We start from the raw sequence: 17316 nt of genomic DNA, 5'->3' as shown, positions 1-17316 counted from the left end.
AGCAGAAACTAACACACCACTGTAAAGCAATTATACTCCAATAAAGATGTTAGAAAAAAAATTACTCACATCTAGTATATCTAGTAAAAAATTTTCATTGTGGATGTTTACTGTGGATATTGGCACATAAAACTGGCTGCAAATGGGTTAGAAACCCACAAAGTTTTTAAGGCCAATGTATTGCCAAAGAAACGATGGAATCAGACTAAAAAAGTTTTTCGCTGTTTGAGTTTTTAAATAGCCTTCAGACCTCTCAAACTTGTACTGGTAGAAATCAGGCCTTGAAAGCTATGCACACTCCAAGCAGAGGAAACTGCCCATCACCTCCCCTAGATGAGCCATGGAGACCCTCCAAATTAGAGTCTCCAGAAGGTGGAGCCACAGTCATGAGACCCATGCACAAAAGAATTCCTCCCAGAGATAGAATTCATATGCCTTCTGGGTTTTTAGAGTAAAATTTCAACTACCTATTATTTATTATTCCTTTCCTACAGTAAAAATGATAAAGCACTGCAAGATTATAAATGTTTTTGACACACACACTTAATGCAGACCTCCTTTGATGGTTAACAGATTCTTTTATTAATAATCAAAAAGCTTCACACTTACAATATGAAAATAAATGCTTCTTTAATGAATAATTAAATGAAAACTCTCCAGGACCTTACAGGATTTTTAGTATGTACCATGCATACCTTAGAACACAGGGCATTAGCTTGCTGGGATCATTAGGGTATGACTGAAAAAGAGAGACAGTAATTTATAAAACAGTTACCGAACAGCTTTCCCAAACGGTAGTTCCCCTGAAATTAAAACAGGAAACAAAATTTGTATTTATACCTAGTTTTAGATATGACTGACAACACACATCAATCTTAATTTTATGATTTTGATGTTACTTTTTAAAGGCACCCCACAGAAATTCAAATCTCATTGTAGAATCATGAATCTGAGGTGTGTAATAAAGTTGTAACTTCTCAATATCAAAGCTTAATTATTACACAACAGTTCGAGCAACAGATACTATTTCACAGACAGTATTTGTCCTGCATCCTGTTCCCCTGCAGCACCAATCATGCTATGATTTTTGAAGCACGTCTATGACTACAGCAGGCACTGCTGATTCAGTCACAAAAATCCTTCCTGGGTGAACAGTACTTGCTCTTTCCAGAAGAAACAGTTGCTTCACCTTTTCTGTTTCTTTTCTATTATGAAAAACAGGGCTAAACAGAATCTTATAGAGTCTCATTTTCTGCTGGATGATTAAAATCTCTACTCTGTATGTTATCTTAGTCCCTTAAAATCCAAAAGTGCAGTGGAGGACAGTATGCTTTCCCTTGTTCTCACATGATACAATCAAAGCAAAAATAGAGCCCCATAGAAATTTCAACATTGAATTTTTTTTTAATCTTAAAGCTTAATGAGAGTCCAAAAGCTTTATATAAGTCAGTAGTCTCTGCATATCTTTGTTAGTTCATGATCTAGAAGACTACTTGTATTCAAAAGCCCATCTTTCAAAAAGGTCCTATTTTCTCAATGGTCTGTTTACAGAGGTCACTGCCTAGTTTATAATATATAGGCATATACATATATATGTGTGTATAGGATATATGTAAGCAGCAGTCACACAGCTGCCTTGTTTATATACACAGGCACATATATGTGTGTATAGGGTATATGTAAGCAGCTATGTAAGCACGGCTCTCAGTTGTGCCCCATTAAAGCCATTTTACTGTGGTATAGAAAGGATGGCAATCATAGTCTCTGAAGTGTTTTCAATCCACAAGCACACACACGTACACAGTTAACACTAGTCTCGTCAACACTGTCGACAATTCAGAAAGCCTAAATACTTTTCTAATTGAATTCTAAAAGAAACGTGCCTTGAATTTAAATTTTTTTTAAAACTTCAGTCTTCAATATTGAAACTGCTAAGTCACTCCATTTTTCCATGAAAAAAAAAACAAAACAGGATAATAAAGTTAGGGGGAAATTTTTTTAAATGAAAAAATAAACTTGAGAAAACACCCTGTTACTAAAATAGGTTTAAGAAAAAAACCTACATAGAGAAAATATTCCAATAGAAGGTAAAACCTGTGTGGGGTATCAGAATAGCATTACCTGTAATCATCAGATTAGAAACAAATGAAATCTTCAGTGACAGAACTGTATAATGTATTAGGAAGTGTCCAGTTGATAAAATACTATACAGCTATTAACGATAAGGAGAGAAGATGATGAAGAACACGGAACACCTGACACTGTGAAGCCAAGTACAGAAAGGACCCTGCTGCACTGAACAGCTCCATTCGCAAAAACCCAACAGGAATGTAACTTGACTGCCCTGTCACTATATTAGGGATACGGTTTTTCCCTTTATGGGAAAAACCAATAAAACAATATAAAGCTTCTATAGCGATTGTACATTTTCTAGAAGAAACAAAAAACATCAAAATGGATGAAATAACTCAAAAAGAAATCTTTGAAAATAAATGTTCCTCATAGAGGCACGCTCCTGACTGCATCCTGAAACCAATCTGTCTTTCATTACTTGGGAATGCAGGCCCTGACCCAGGTCTGGTTCTCTTGAGATGGATGCTTCATGAGCAGGCCCAAAAGAAGAGGGGCAAGTGTCTGGCCGGCAGATTTGTGGCCCATCCCTATCATTGACTTTATTAACTAGGCCCTAATTTGTCCACTTTGAGCACTTAGACAACACACATTTCTATGTTTGAGGACAGAATTTCACAAAAGTCTTTTTCTGTCCACAGAAAAATTCAGAGGCACTACTATTTCCTTCTCATAATAAAGCAATTCTCAAATTAGCAATCAAGTTATATATATTTTTAATGACAAAATGGTTAGTGTTAACCCTGTATAACCTGTGATCGTAAGTAACTAAAGACCACTGGGTGATATCCACCAGAAGTAATACTGGACAGAGGATTACTTACAAAAAGAGCAATTTTCAATAGAAAACTGAATATTTCCCTTGGGAAATAAATTTAATATTTTATTATTAAGTAAATGGGGCAAAAGACCAGATTTTCTGTAACTGCAATAGAACAGGATTAGAAAGGCTTCCTTAGACACCCCAACAGTATAGGGATGAAACATCCTTCATGGTTTTATGATAAAAATTATAATCTCCTAACTATTGTAGCTCTCTGAAGAAAATGTTCAGTCAAAAGATTAAATTATACAAAGCATTTAACATGTTCAAACAGTTGCCTAATAACAAGCTTTTAAAAGAGATTATTCACAGCACTAAATTATGTTTATCAAATATTTGAATAAGCCACACTCAGAAACACTACAATGGAGCAGCTTACTGGTATACGTGATTCTCTGCACTACCACAAAAACAGTCATAAAGAGCTTGATGTACTCAGTGTAAGGCTGATGTTTTACTTTTTGCAAGCCGTGTATCTCGCAGCTACATTCTCCCAGCTGATTACATTCCAAATGGCTTTCAGATAATCAGGCCTGACATTTTTATACTGAAGGTAATAAGCATGCTCCCACACATCAATTCCCAGCAGTGGAATAAGACCTGTTGGAAAGAAGGGGAAAGAAACAAAAACTATGAATTTCACTCTAAAACACTGCATCTTCTCGCTTTAAACTTTAGTTATCCTATGCACAGAAAAACCACCCTTTACAACATTCTCATCCATTTTTCAGTTTCTTATGTAAACAGGAAATTTGCATAAGGATAAATATCCTAGAAAAAGATTTTAAACTTTACTCTTTGGAAGAAAATGTGATAAATAGTAAAAATAATTAAAACAGACTTGGGAAAATCAACTAACCACAGTATTTTAACAGCTATTCCTAAAATATCAACAGATTTATCCAAGAGCCAATTCTCAGTGGTCCTCACTAGGGGTCTCAGGAAGGGTGTGTTCTTTGTGGGTGTGGCTGAGGACCTTCCAAAGGTGTTGAGCATTTGGGGGAGCCTATGGGAAACCTGCTCGGCTCCCCTGGGCTGACGCTGGTCACTGAGAATACAAAGCGTTTACGACTATACACACGTATAGCTGAGTCACTTTGCTGTAGAGCAGAAATTAACACAACACTGTCAATCAACTTTACTTCAAAGAAAGAAATAAAGAAAAGAACGTTTATGAGACATAACAAAAATTAAGCTAACACGGAAAACTGCGTGAGGCTTAAGAAAAAGATACACTATTTAGTTTCTGGAAAGTGCGGGAAGTAGTTAAATCTATAAAACATTCATTTAAGAAAAATCTTCTCCAACCGCAAGCGCTGCTCTAGGGAAACGAGCATCAACCCGCGTGTCTAAGTCAACCGTGAGGTGCGTCCCTAATAACTTATAATTAAGGGAACAAAATGTATACATGACTTTTCCCCTGAACAAATCACCACAACTTTCATTTATCTTTATTCCAATGGGCTTTCTTCAAGCAGGAGAGAAGAAGGTGTTGCTAGGACTGACCTGCCAATCACAGCCTCCTCGGGCAGGTACCTGACTCTTAGAGCGCTCAGGGCTCACACATCTTTGGTTGCCTATCCAAATTCTGTGGCTTCTCACTTTCCCTAAAGAGCTGTTTAGATTCTGGCTAATCTGAACATACCCAGGTTAGTGAGTCACGTAAGCAAGTCTCCAGACATGTGTAGAGGTAGAAAATATGGCTGAGGCCTACTGCTGATTGATGCTAAGGTATCAGCTCACATCAAAGTTCCAGCAAACTGCTGGATCCTTAAGACTATTTCCTAAAGAGCTTCTACTTCCATCTGGCTCAACATAAAAGGGGATTTGGTGAACCCAGCCTGCAGCTTCTAAGCCCAATCCTTTCCTATGCCAAAAAATCCTCAGGAAGGTAGATGTCTGGAAAGCTGAGCTCTGGTCCCAGTTTGACCACAGGTGCTCAGCAGAGGAGTTGAGAGTCCAAGCTCTGAAGTCAGACTCAGCCGATGTGTATTTTCCTCCTTCATGTCGTTTATCTAATTTTAGTTTTTTATTCTAGTGCATATAATTATTATGTAGGCTGATACGAATTGTGTGTCAAATGAAGCAGGGTTTATGTTTAAAACATGTTTTGTTAACATATCTGTAAAACTACACATGCTCATTTTATAAAACATCAAGGACTTGGAAAGATTTTTGCTCCCACAAGACTCTGGGTATCATCTACTAAGATATGTTCAATTTAGTACGTGCTCAGGGTAGGTTTAAACACTGCTAGTCTTCCGTATTTCACGGTAAATGCTTTATAGTGAACCATCTCTCCCAAATAAACGTGTAATAATTCTTAAGCCTAACCTGTTGTTCCTTGCAGGGGATCCTGGTTAGAACAAGCAGCAATCTGTAAGCGTCCCTGTTCCTTACTGAAACCGAGCCAACCCCAGCCTGAGCCTTGGACACCAACGGACACGGCGGTCAACTTCTCCTTAAAGTTCTTGAAGGAACCAAAGTCATGTTTGATGGCTTCCAGCAACTCCCCTATTAAAAAAAAAAAAAAACCCCAAAACCACTCACAAATGAACAGATGGCAACAATTACAATAAAGTATTTTATTATATTCTTGTCATATGGCCCCAGACACAACTAGAAACACATGGAACATACTACATGACCCAGCGAGCCTACAAAACAGTGTTATTCCTGTCCTGACACCAGGGTCATAGCATCTCACAATTTTAATTTACATGTTTGTTGCTGAAACATGTTAGAGGGGTTTCTTCACTCACAGTGCTGTTTCCATAAGGAAAGAAATAATATTTTTCATTAGCTTTCTTTTTTCCCCTCCACAGAAGATTTTACTTTGACTTCTACCCTGCCTACTCTGTTTCAATTTGGGAATAAAATGTTATGGGTGAGATCTGCTTCTTCTCCAAGGCAGCCTAGATCTTTCCTATCTCAATTATATCATTTTAAAAAGAGTGATGTTGGGGCTTCCCTGGTGGTGCAGTGGTTGAGAATCTGCCTGCTAATGCACGGGACACGGGTTTGAGCCCTGGTCTGGGAGGATCCCACATGCCACGGAGCAACTGGGCCCGTGAGCCACAACTACTGAGCCTGCGCATCTGGAGCCTGTGCTCCGCAACGAGAGGCCACGATAGTGAGAGGCCCGCGCACCGCGATGAAGAGTGGCCCCCGCTCGCCACAACTAGAGAAAGCCCTCACACAGAAACGAAGACCCAACACAGCCAAAATAAATTAATTAATAAACTCCTACCCTCAATATCTTAGAAAAAAAAAAAGTGATGTTGCCTATTAATGAACTAAGGCTACACTTTTAAGAGTTATCACCCTTTTTATTCTGTAGCAATACAGAATACAATTCGAGCACATCAACTAAGTCAACTAGGCCCAAAATATCACTTCCCTTACTTAACTGGCTTAAAAGTAATCATCTGTTATAAGCACAACTGATGGAATAAAGTGGTACCAGATAACACAAAATGGCAGAGTACCAAAACCTGTTGGCTGAATACAGGTGTATCTGGTATTCTGGTAACTCACAGCACCTCAAAAGTATTAACTCAGAGAAAATAAATTGTCCAGCTTCCCATACCTATTCCCCCATTCATCTTTACTTCCAAATGAAATTGCTTATTTCAAGTGCACAGATGCCTTCTAGAACATGATTAAAAACAAACAAATGCCACAGAAACTTAAGGTACTTGCCAGCGGAGCAGAAAGCAAGGAGGAGAGCCACATTTACACCCCACAGCTTCCCCGGGTGGAGAGGGCACCTACAGGTCGGGTCGCTGCGCGCTCCACAGGAGGGCAAGTAAGCAAGCACTGGACAAGATCACCAGCTCTGCACTCCCTTGTTACCTGCAGTTGTCCTGGAAAACCTAATTTTCTGGGACAACTGACTTTTTACCAGTTAGGAAGAGTAGTAAAACAATAGCAAAAGGCACTATTCTATAATAACATTTAATGTTTAAAACAACCCTATTATTATCCCCATAGCATACAGATGAAGAAAGTAAGGTACAGAATGGCTAACATCTTGTCCCGGGGCCTAGAGCTAGTAAGTGAAAGCTCATCTTTTCTAAAAACGAAGTTTCTCAGTCTTTCACTAATGTACAGCACATTTCAACCAAAAGATGACCCTGTATGTGATATTGTGCCTGTGTATAAAATCTGACGATATAATTCCCTGAATGTATCCTCCACTCTTGCACGTGTCCCTTTGAAAGTTACAACTTTGTTGGACTGCTTGCTGTGAAAGACATGCCATTATGATACCTCAGGGAGAATTAAGGTAACTTAAGAAAATCAAGTCATTCCTATCGTGCACAGAACATAGCTAAGGTTGCACCAATCTAAACCAACCTTCGGGTTCTCCACCACCATTAGGGCTCAGATTTGTCCAGAAAATGCTATGATTGATATGGCCTCCACCGTTGAACTTTACTGCAGGCTGTAGAGCCACCTGAGCTGTAACATCACCTGAAAGGTTAAAATAAAAACACATTTTTTTTAATTCTTACTTTTTTGACCATTCTATAACACTTTTTTTTTCTTTGTAAAACATCAGATAATTGGACCATTGTAACATCCCTATTGGTCCCAAAATTTCACAATTTCAAGACTCTACCCAAAAAAAACCTTCCCCCAAATATTTGTCCCAGTGGATTTTCAGTTCAATTAATAATGTACCAAACAACTAGTGAGAAGCCAGCAGGGGTGGCAAAGCTAGTAGAAAATTCACTCCTGGGCTTCAAAGAACTCGGTTTTCTTGGGTAGAAAAGATTTCAGTAAATGAAATAAGAAAGAGAACAAAGACAGAAAATAGTGGAATGCTATAAAATAGATGGTTCCGTATACAGACTACATGGAAAATGCTCAACTCCCATTTTCTAGATAGACAACCATCTACTGGGAAATACTTCAATGTTACATTAACAAAAAACTCAACTTGTTCAAAACTGAACCCCTGATCTTCAACCCCAAACTTACTCATCCAAAGGCCTTCCCCACCTGAGTGAGTGCCAGCTGTTTTCTCAGGACATCTTTGATGACGTGGTTATTCTTCACGCTAGTCCTCTCACACCCCACATCAGCCCACCAGCAAAGCCAGCTCCGGAAAACATCCAGAACTTCACCCCTTCTTCCTGCCCGTGGTGCCACCAGCAGCACCTCCGCCCCGCACTCGTGCCCCTGTCTCTCACTGGTCCCCTGCTTCCACTCCTGCCCCTACAGTCTATTCTCAACACAGTTGCCAGAGGGCTCCTCTAGACCCCCAACTGATCACGGCACACGTCTGGTCAAACCCCTCTGCAGGCTGCTCTTCTCAGAGTGAACCCCAAGTCCATACAATCGGTACAGAGGTGCCCATCATCCGACCCTCTGCACCTCCTCGCTGGCCCAGCTCCGGCCACCACGGCCTCCTGGCGCTTAGGCAACAGGCCTGGCATGCTCCCAGCTTAGGGCTTCCACTGACCACTGAGGCCTTTGCTGGAACACTTCCCGGAGACAGTCTCATGGTTCACTCCCCCATTTCTCTTTCAAGTCTCCACTGAAACGTCAACCTCATCAGAAGGCTTCTCTAACCACAATGTAAGATGGGCAATCCCCACCCCGCGTCCAGACCACTTCCCCTACTTTGTTTTTCTCGGTAGGACTTCAGCCCCGGCACACTCCATATTGATTTGTTCACGTGTCTCCGCTAGGAGGAAGGCTCCAGCGAGGACAGGACTTTTGTGCACTGCCGTGTCCCCAAGGCCCAACAGACTGCCTCACGTGCAGCAGGCACTCGTGAATGCTGAACAGAGTTCCACGGAAAGAAAATTCTGACCTCTACACTTAAAAAGAATGTCATATTTGAAGCTGTTTTTTCTACCTTGCTAAACATGGAGGCAAAACAAAATATTTTTCTTGATGCCTTCAAGAAGCTACAGACTAACGGAACTATTAGGAAAAATGGGAATTCCCTTATTAAGTATTAAGTTCTTATGACTCACAAGATACCAAGAGGCAAAGTGAAGGGCACAGAGAACCACTGAGATCTCTGCCCTCGGGCAGCTTACATAATAGCAATACAAGTTCCCTATTTCTGTTGTTGGGACACGCGCCAAGAACACACGTAAGAAATATCGCTTTCTAAAAAAAAAAAAAAAAAAAAGAGAAATGTCGCTTTCTGAAACAATAAAACCTCCAGTTTTTAGCAATTCAGAAAGGCGGAGAGGACCAATGATATCTGAATACACAGATAATCTTTGAGAGTTCTGTTTAAGATGTCAACTTTTGTTGTCGTTGTTATGTTTATAAAATAACTTTCTGACAGATCAGTGTTTCCCTTACTGATTTTTCTTGGAGAATCACCCTAAAAATAAATGTAGGCTTTATATTGTTTTTTAATAAGTCAACAATAACTAAATATTTCTAATGGGAAAGAAACATGTTTCCTGAGAACTAGTTTAATCACAATCTCTTAAAGTTTACTTAATCATTTTTTAAATTTTAATAGAAATTTGGGGGGGTTAATATCTGCTTTTAAGAACACTTTTCTGAAGCTCAACATTTTCACTGGCTTCACGGCCAATTTTCTCTGTTGAATACAACAAAAGTTAAGTACTTTTGTTCGAAAAGTATTTACATACTTAAATGCGGTTAAGATTGATGATGTTGTTTTCCTTACACTCTTTTTTCCCAAATTTTCAAACATGAAAATTTAACTCCTTAATGATTTTTAAAATAATTTTTTAAATAAAAGAAAGCTCTACAGACACTCATTAACTTATAGGCAATACAGTACAATATAATAAAGCTTTTTTTCCATTGGCTTTCATTAAACAAGCAAAACTTTGATTGCACAAGGACTGAAATTAAGCTGTTTTTAAAATATTGAAGAGAAGGGGTTCACGGATGTCAGATGTTGTCATGCAGGAAACAGTTTCACAACTGGGATTTATCCCAGCCTCTCCCCATTACCACATTCTTCCCGCATTTGTTTTGTCCTAAATCACAGAACCTCTTCGCGTACTCAGAACCTTTTCCTTTACCGTACTTGCGGTCCCTCTGATGATCACAAGTAAATCTTCCAGAATGTGGTAACTTCCTCTTCTTTTTGTTTACCTATTACCTCACACACAGACTGAAATACTACATTTTTCCACTAGATGTCCCCACTCAACAAGATGTCACAGTCTAAAATTCACTCAACAAATTTCACAGGACTGAAATTCGATAAAAACACATTTAAGAAAAAAAAAATACACTTTTAACTGAGCAGTTTCAGCCATACATATAGCCTGGAAACACGCCTGCCAATTATTTCCCTCGTGCAAACCACTAACATTACTAACCTTAACTAACAGATTCAAAGTGTAATGCTATTTTGTACAGAAAAGTTAAGACTTGGTACTCCCATACACGCCCCCAGATGCAAAACACAAAAAAAGTCTACGCACGACTGGTTTTGTCACCTGAGCTCCTTTAAAAAACAAATACCAACTCCGTATTATACTTTCACTGAATTCCAAAGATTAGCAAATAAATACAAGTTTGTCTCAGTTCCCCCCCGAAACGGCTCTTCTCCTTGTGAATTCTGCTCCCTAAGTCACCGCGCGAACACGTGCAGCGGCCCTACTGAAAGCAGGGGTGGGGCTTTACGCAGACCCGCCTCGCCGCCGCGGTTCCCTGTAACCGGTTTCTCGAAGTCCGGCCGTCCGGCACCCACCCTTCTCCAGCGCCTCCCGATATTTCTCCTCGGCGATGTTCAGGTTGTTCACGTAGGCCGCATGGTGCTTGCTGTGATGCAGCTGCATGATCTGCGCGTTGATGTGGGGCTCCAGGGCGCCATAGTCGTACGGCAGGTCGGGGAGGCTATGCTTCCGCCGGGAGCCCAGAGCCCCCAGGCCCGGCACCAGCTTCCAGCTTGTGCTGGAAAGACAGCAAACACAGCCCGATTGGCTGACGCGGGCAGCAACCGTTAAGCCGCGTGCCCGGCTCCGCAGACCCGGCTACAAGGACCCGCGCCCCTGGGGGCCTTCCAGTCGTTGGCCCCCTCGCCGTCCAGTCTTTGCCATTAAACTAACGCTGCGGTCCAGCGCCTCGGCGGCACCTGGACGCGCTCAGCGGACACCTGCCCTCAGGCCCGGCCTCTTGCCACGCCCTGCGACGCCGGGTCCCCGAAGGTGCCCTAGATCCCGCGGGGCCGGCGCGAGAGGGTAGGCAGAGCGGGAGGCGGTGGGGGACAGCGGCGGCCACCGCGCCGACCCGCCGACACCACCGCCCGCGCCTCTTCGCCCGTGGGGCCGGGGCCGCGTCCCCGCTGCGCACGCCGCCCGGCGCCTCACCTGCACGCCGCCCGGCACAACATGGTGGACGCAGCCTGTAGGCCTCTTAGAGCTCGAACCGCACCGCAGCGCTGACAGCCGAGGACGAGCTCGAGCTGCGGGCTGCGCAGCAAGTACACCGCCGCCCCCCGCGGCCCCGCCCCCTGCGCCCGCCTCGACCCCGCCCCCTGCGCTCGCCGCTTCCAACTTGGGGACACAGGGGGCGAAGGGTCCCGAGCCCGCGCTCTGGAACGCGAGGAAGGGAGACCCGGCACTTTCCCCAGCGGCCAGACGAACCGCGGTGCCCCCCCTGCGCCCTTCTGGGCGTATCGCCAGAGGAAAGACCGCCGTTCCCACGCCGTGTGAGATGGTCCGGCCCCAGGCCCCGCCCCGCGAAGGTACCGCCCCGCGCTGCCTGCAGGTGGAGACTCAGCTTGCGCCTGCGTGCGAGGGAATTGTTGGGAGCAGAGTACCCGCAGCTTCCCTGCGGTCGCGGGGGCGCAGCCTCGGGGGCGGGTGACCCCCTCCCGGAAAAAAGACTCGTGTTTCCCTGAGCGGCCTCGGAGCGCCCCAGCGGGCCTTTGAGGTCCCCCAGGAAGGCGGGCCCTGGCGCTGGTATGGTGTAGGGCCAGTGTCCTTCCAACCACTGCCCGGAGTGACTTTTCTTTCCCAGTGAACTGACCTTGGGATTTCCGCCAGGCCTGATAATAGTGTTACCGTGCACTCACGACGTGTCAGCGACTGCGCTGCAGGGTTTACATTCATTTATCTTTATTTCACCCCAGTAGAAGTAACATTGATTCCAGGTGACGGTTAATGAGCTCAAGGAGCTTGATGAGCACGTTGCCCTGGTCACACCGTTAATAAGTGAAAGAGTCAGGATTAGAACCCAAAGTTCATACTTTTTGATCACCAGGCCTTAGCAGTCAAGTCTTCAGTGCTTGTTGGGAGAATATAAAAAGTACAACAGAGGATTCTTTCCTGCAGTGTCCTATGTCTAATGAGCTGTAAGTATCAAATGCTTTCTGAACAATTAACAAAACAATCCTGAATTGTGTAAATCCTCCCTGTAAAGAAGTTATGAAAGCTTTACACTGTTACTGGCCTGAGTCGGGCCTTTACTGAATAGAATAAAATGAAAGGAAGCAGATAATAGGTGCCGAATAGAGTGTCAGTTACTTTCCTGCACCCCCTTCACAAGCCTCACCCCACCCCTGCCCCAAGGATGACTAAGCTTTGGGAGGACTAGGGGGACAGAAAGGGGAACCACGGAGCAGGGCTTCACAGAAAGGGCGGGGCTTGCTGACAGTCAGGTGAATGTAAGAGCATGTCACCAGATGCAGGAGGAAATTCAAGTTGGGGCCAGCTGATGCATGTCCTTAAAACTCAAACATGTGATTGGCAACAGGAAATTGAAAAGCACTTTAGCTGAAGTGAAGCACACTGAAAGCAGTTTTTCAGGCGAGCAAGTCTGGCATTGATTTGAGGGGCAGGCTAGTTAGAAAACTGTTGCATGAATCCTAGCATGAGGTTCTAAGAGCCGGTTTTAGGGTAATAGCTATGGGAACTGGAAGGAAAGCATTTTGAAGGATGGAACAACAGAATTCAGTGACAGGTCAGTCACTAATAAAAGGGCTTGTTCCAGTGAGAACAAAATATCACTATTAGGAGACTGAGCTCAGTCAGGCCACATGGATGTACTTCTTGTTTGTACTAATGATGACACTTTGAGATTTAAATTGACCACGCTCCCCCCACATGCCCTTCTGAGCATGCAACAAAGGTTGGGGTGTGGGGAGGTGACATTAGCAGTCAAGTAAAAGTGTCTCTAACATCATATCTCTCTCATCAGCTACATCCTTCCAGAAGACGACCCCAATTGCAAGCATAACCAGGATTGAGACCAAGGGTTTGGGGGTTACAAGAGGTATTGAGAAATTTCTTATACTCAGTAAACAGGCCTCTTTTTCTTTTATAGTTGACCACTATAAGAAGTACTCATTCAGTTGGCCCAAGGTGTTAAATTACTGTTGACTGCAGTCTGTCCCCAATTCCTCTGGCCAGCTCAGGATGTCATCTGCCATGTCAGGGCACCATAATTGTGGATTTCCCTTGAATAAACTTCCCAAGAGTACTTCGCAGCCACCTTCAGACCCACCACAGTCTGGATCAACACACTGGCTGGAGGAGGAAAAATGTGGGTTGAGAGGAATTCATTCTGAGCCAGTTATTAATTGCATTCGTATTCTAATAACAGATCCAGCTGCAGTGTCTCAAACACAGAAGAGTGTATTCCCTCGTAAAAGAGATCTGGAGTAGGTAGTCCAGGGCTGGGATGGAAGTGCCATGAAGTCATCAAGGAACCAGGTTCCTCTGTCCTCAGAGTTGTCTCATGATTCATTAAAGCTTCTAGAGCACCAGCCATCTCACCTTCTTTCCATGAAGAGGGAAGGACAAAAGGTAGGCCTCCCTTTTGTCCCTGTCTCCCTTTTAAGGATCCTTTGTAGTAGATTTACCCAACAAATTCCAATCAGAATTTAGGTAGAAGGCTGCACCTAAATACAGAGGAGGCTGGAAAACATACTCATTTAGCTGTGGACATTTCCAGTCTGAAAAAATGTGGAGGACTTCCCTGGTGGCACAGTGGTTAAGAATCCGCCAATGCAGGGGACACGGGTTCAAGCCCTGGTCTGGGAAGATCCCACATGCTGTGGAGCAACTAAGCCCGTGCACCACAACTACTGAGCCTGCGCTCTAGAGCCCACAAGCCACAACTACTGAAGACCGCAAGCCTAGAGCCCGTGCTCCGCCACAAAGAGAAGCCACCACAATGAGAAGCCCGCGCACTGCAAGGAAGAGTAGCCCGCACTTGCCGCAACTAGAGAAAGCCCGCGCACAGCAACAAAGACCCAAAGCAGCCAAAAAATAATTAATTTTTTTAAAAAAGAAAAAAAAATGTGGAATTCCTTAACTAAAGGGAAAATGAATAGTGGATTGGAAAATAGTCTCTGCCACATATCATTCTACAAGACATATTTTCACATGCTTGGTTATGAACTCTGACCATTTATGGAATGACTTTAGCTACATTCTCTTTTTTCTCTCTCTCTTTTTCTTTTCACCCCTTGTAATCACAAATCTTACCCAGGCAGGAATCTAAGTGAGAACTGCCGTACCAACTTCCCCTTGCGTAACTGGGATGGCTAATAGGACCAAGAGTAGTACTTAAATTGCAAAAATGAACTCAGTGATCTAGGCTAAAAGAGAAAATGATGGTAGAGATATAGTATCATTAGCAAAGGTTTCAAAGTGAGCTTTTTCCCCACATCATCGGGCTAATTATAATTAGATTGCATCCTCAGAGAACACATTAACTACTAGAATGGAAAGGGGAAGCTTGGCTCAGAATAGAAGTGTTTTATTGAACAAGATGGGTGACCAGTTGATCGTATCCACAAAGGGTGAAGGGAACTGATGTAATTGAGTAGATCCTCAGTGTGTGCTGGGTACCGGTTCTAATGCTCCACATCATCTCATAATTCACACAGCATCTCTGTAGAGTGGCTTATTATTCCTCTTTTGCACAAAGATAGTGACTTGACCAAGGTCACACACAGAGCCAGTAGGTAGTAGAGCTGGGCTTCGAATGGACTGCTCTATTAACACTGACATCACTGTGCCTTTAAACAGCTGCCACACCCTCTAACACATCCCTTGCACCCAATAAAGTTGAACTCAACCCTGTCTTGTTTGCAGCTCAGTGTTTGAAACTTCCCCCTTCTATGCTGTTTGCCAGCTTATTCCTGTCTTCTCAACTCCTGCTTCATCTCCGGCCTCAACTCTTGCAAATGATTCAGGTCCTAGCTCTTGGCCCTGAGGCTTGAACTGGTCCTCTGTTCTCCCTTGGGTCATTTGCCCCTTCAATCACATTTGCTTCTTAGCCTCAGGGAAGACCCTGCTTCCTGGAGCTTCCCTTGGCACCATCCCACCTGACTGACTTTCCCACCCCTGTCTATGGAGAGAATTAGACTGGCTGGCCATGAACCTGAGAAACCAGAACAGAATGGAGGAAGGGTGAAAAGAAAGGTGGCCTCCTATTTAGAGTCCAGGAAATGCCTCCATAAGATCCCTCCATAAAAATGAGGCAATGTCCTCCCCTTTAGGGGAATGAACAACCCACCATCATCACCACTCCAGGCGTGTCAGTCAGGGTTCTCCAGAGAAACAGAACGGCTAGGTTGGGTGTATATATCAAGAGAAAGATGTATCATAAGGAATTGGCTCATGCAATTATGGAGGCTGGCACAAGCAAAATCTGTAGTGAGGCCCAGCAGGCTGGAGACTCAGGAGAGCCAGTGGTGCAGCCAGTGTGAAGGCAATCTGATGGAGAATTCCCTCTCCCTTGAGGGAGGTCAGTTTTCGTTCTATTTAGGCCTGCAACTGATTGGATGAGGCCCACCCACATTTGAGAGGACAATCTACTTTACCCAGAAATTCACTGACTTAAATGTTAATCTCATCCAAAACATCCTCCAAGTTGACACCTTAAATTAACCATCACACCAGGTAAAACACAACATGGTTAATGCATTCTGTGTAAGGGGTGGGGAGATTTGTTAGTCATTATATCACAGAATTCCAATAGCCCAGGATTTATCATGGAGTGAGGTTGAATTCACGGGCACAGTTCTAAGAATAACTCTCAAGAGCTACCCAGGATGAATTGACACTGACCACTGAGGGCAATGACCAATCACAAGGAGCTCAGGCCAGCTACGTCTTCTGGCCAGCATTTGCCAGGGGCTGCATCCCGACCCTGAGGGATGCAGAGGAGGTATGCAGGATGCATGGCCTCACATACCACGGAGGTTCATGCCAGAACGTGGTCCGCGGAGAACAGTATGGACACTGGGTGCCATCTCAGGCATGTCTCAGCACACTCCCCATCCTGGCCTGCATCACCTTACTCTGGTGCTGGCTTACATCTGCACCGGCCCTTTGGTGGGTAATTGGATAAAATCATGTACAATAAGCCTACAGGTATTTTTTAACCTTAAGAATATTTAGTTTAAGGAACTAGTCAGCTTTTCGTTGGTATAAGGTGCTCTGGCTGATTATGAAAGAAGGCTGATCAGTTACTCTTTTATTGTGTATAAAGAGTAGCCTCTCAGTGATGCACAAACCAGATCTCCTGCTCTCCACATTCGCCCCGAACACTCCGGTCCCCCTTGAGCAGATATCCTAGTTTTATCCCAGACCAGTTTAGAACTTAATTCAGCTATCATGGGCTGTATTGTGTCCCCACCCAGATTCATGTGTTGAAGTCCTAACCTCCAGTACCTTAGAATGCGGCCGTATTTGGAGACAGATTCTTTTTTTTTGTATCAGGCACTTTTTAAAATTTTTAAATTTATTTTTAATTTAATTTTTATTTTATATTGGAGTATAGTTGATGTACAATGTTGTGTTACTTTCAGGTGTACAGCAAAGTGATTCAGTTATACATATACATTTATCCATTCTTTTTCAGATTCTTTTCCCGTATAGGTTATTACAGAATATTGAGTAGAGTTCCCTGTGCTACATAGTAGGTCCTTGTCGGTTATCTATTTTATATAAAGTAGTGGGTTTATGCTAACCCCAAACTCCCAGTCTATCCCTCCCCGCCCCACCACACTAAGCAAGTCAGACAGAGAAAGACAAATATCATATGATATCACTTATATGTGGAAATCTAAAAAAAATGATACAAATGAACTTACAAAACAGAAACAGACTCACAGGCTTAGAAAACAAACTTATAGAGACAGAGCCTTTAAAAACGTAGTTAAGGTAAAATGAGAGCACTGGGGTGAGCCCTAAACTAGTGTGACTGGTGTCCTTATAAAAAGGGGTAAGGGGCTTCCCTGGTGGCGCAGTGCTTGAGAGTCCGCCTGCCGTTGCAGGAGACGCGGGTTCGTGCCCCGTTTCAGGAAGATCCCACATGCCGCGGAGCGGCTGGGCCCGTGAGCCGTGGCCGCTGAGCCTGCGCGTCCGGAGCCTGTGCTCCGCAAATGG

The 17316-nt window shown here is 43.6% G+C and overlaps 1 protein-coding gene across 1 annotated transcript; it reads right to left on the bottom strand.

The window, feature by feature from the left end:
- Nucleotides 1-558: 558 nt before the first annotated feature.
- On the bottom strand, nucleotides 559-11303 carry SOD2 (superoxide dismutase 2). The gene is made up of 6 exons (XM_007461765.1): nucleotides 11281-11303; nucleotides 10662-10864; nucleotides 7313-7429; nucleotides 5288-5467; nucleotides 3389-3553; nucleotides 559-739 (listed from the first exon to the last, which is right to left on the bottom strand). Exons 1-5 carry the CDS (start codon nucleotides 11301-11303, stop codon nucleotides 3408-3410), a joined length of 669 nt encoding a protein of 222 aa, XP_007461827.1. The 3' UTR covers nucleotides 559-739; nucleotides 3389-3407.
- Between the last annotated feature and the right edge of the window lie 6013 nt (nucleotides 11304-17316).

This window comes from Lipotes vexillifer, unplaced genomic scaffold (assembly GCF_000442215.2).
Source record: "Lipotes vexillifer unplaced genomic scaffold, Lipotes_vexillifer_v1.1 scaffold1594, whole genome shotgun sequence".
Taxonomy (NCBI): domain Eukaryota; kingdom Metazoa; phylum Chordata; class Mammalia; order Artiodactyla; family Lipotidae; genus Lipotes; species Lipotes vexillifer.
The sequence above is the reverse complement of the archived record's forward strand: the minus strand, read 5'-3'. Positions and strand labels throughout refer to the sequence as shown.

Coding starts and splice junctions, on each gene's coding strand:
- SOD2 (XM_007461765.1), bottom strand. CDS start 11,303: ATGTTGTGCCGGGCGGCGTGCAG. Junction 7,430..10,661: donor TCGGGAGGCGCTGGAGAAGG/GTGGGTGCCGGA, acceptor TTAACCTTTCAG/GTGATGTTACAGCTCAGGTG. Junction 3,554..5,287: donor TCCCCTGCAAGGAACAACAG/GTTAGGCTTAAG, acceptor TCTTTCCAACAG/GTCTTATTCCACTGCTGGGA.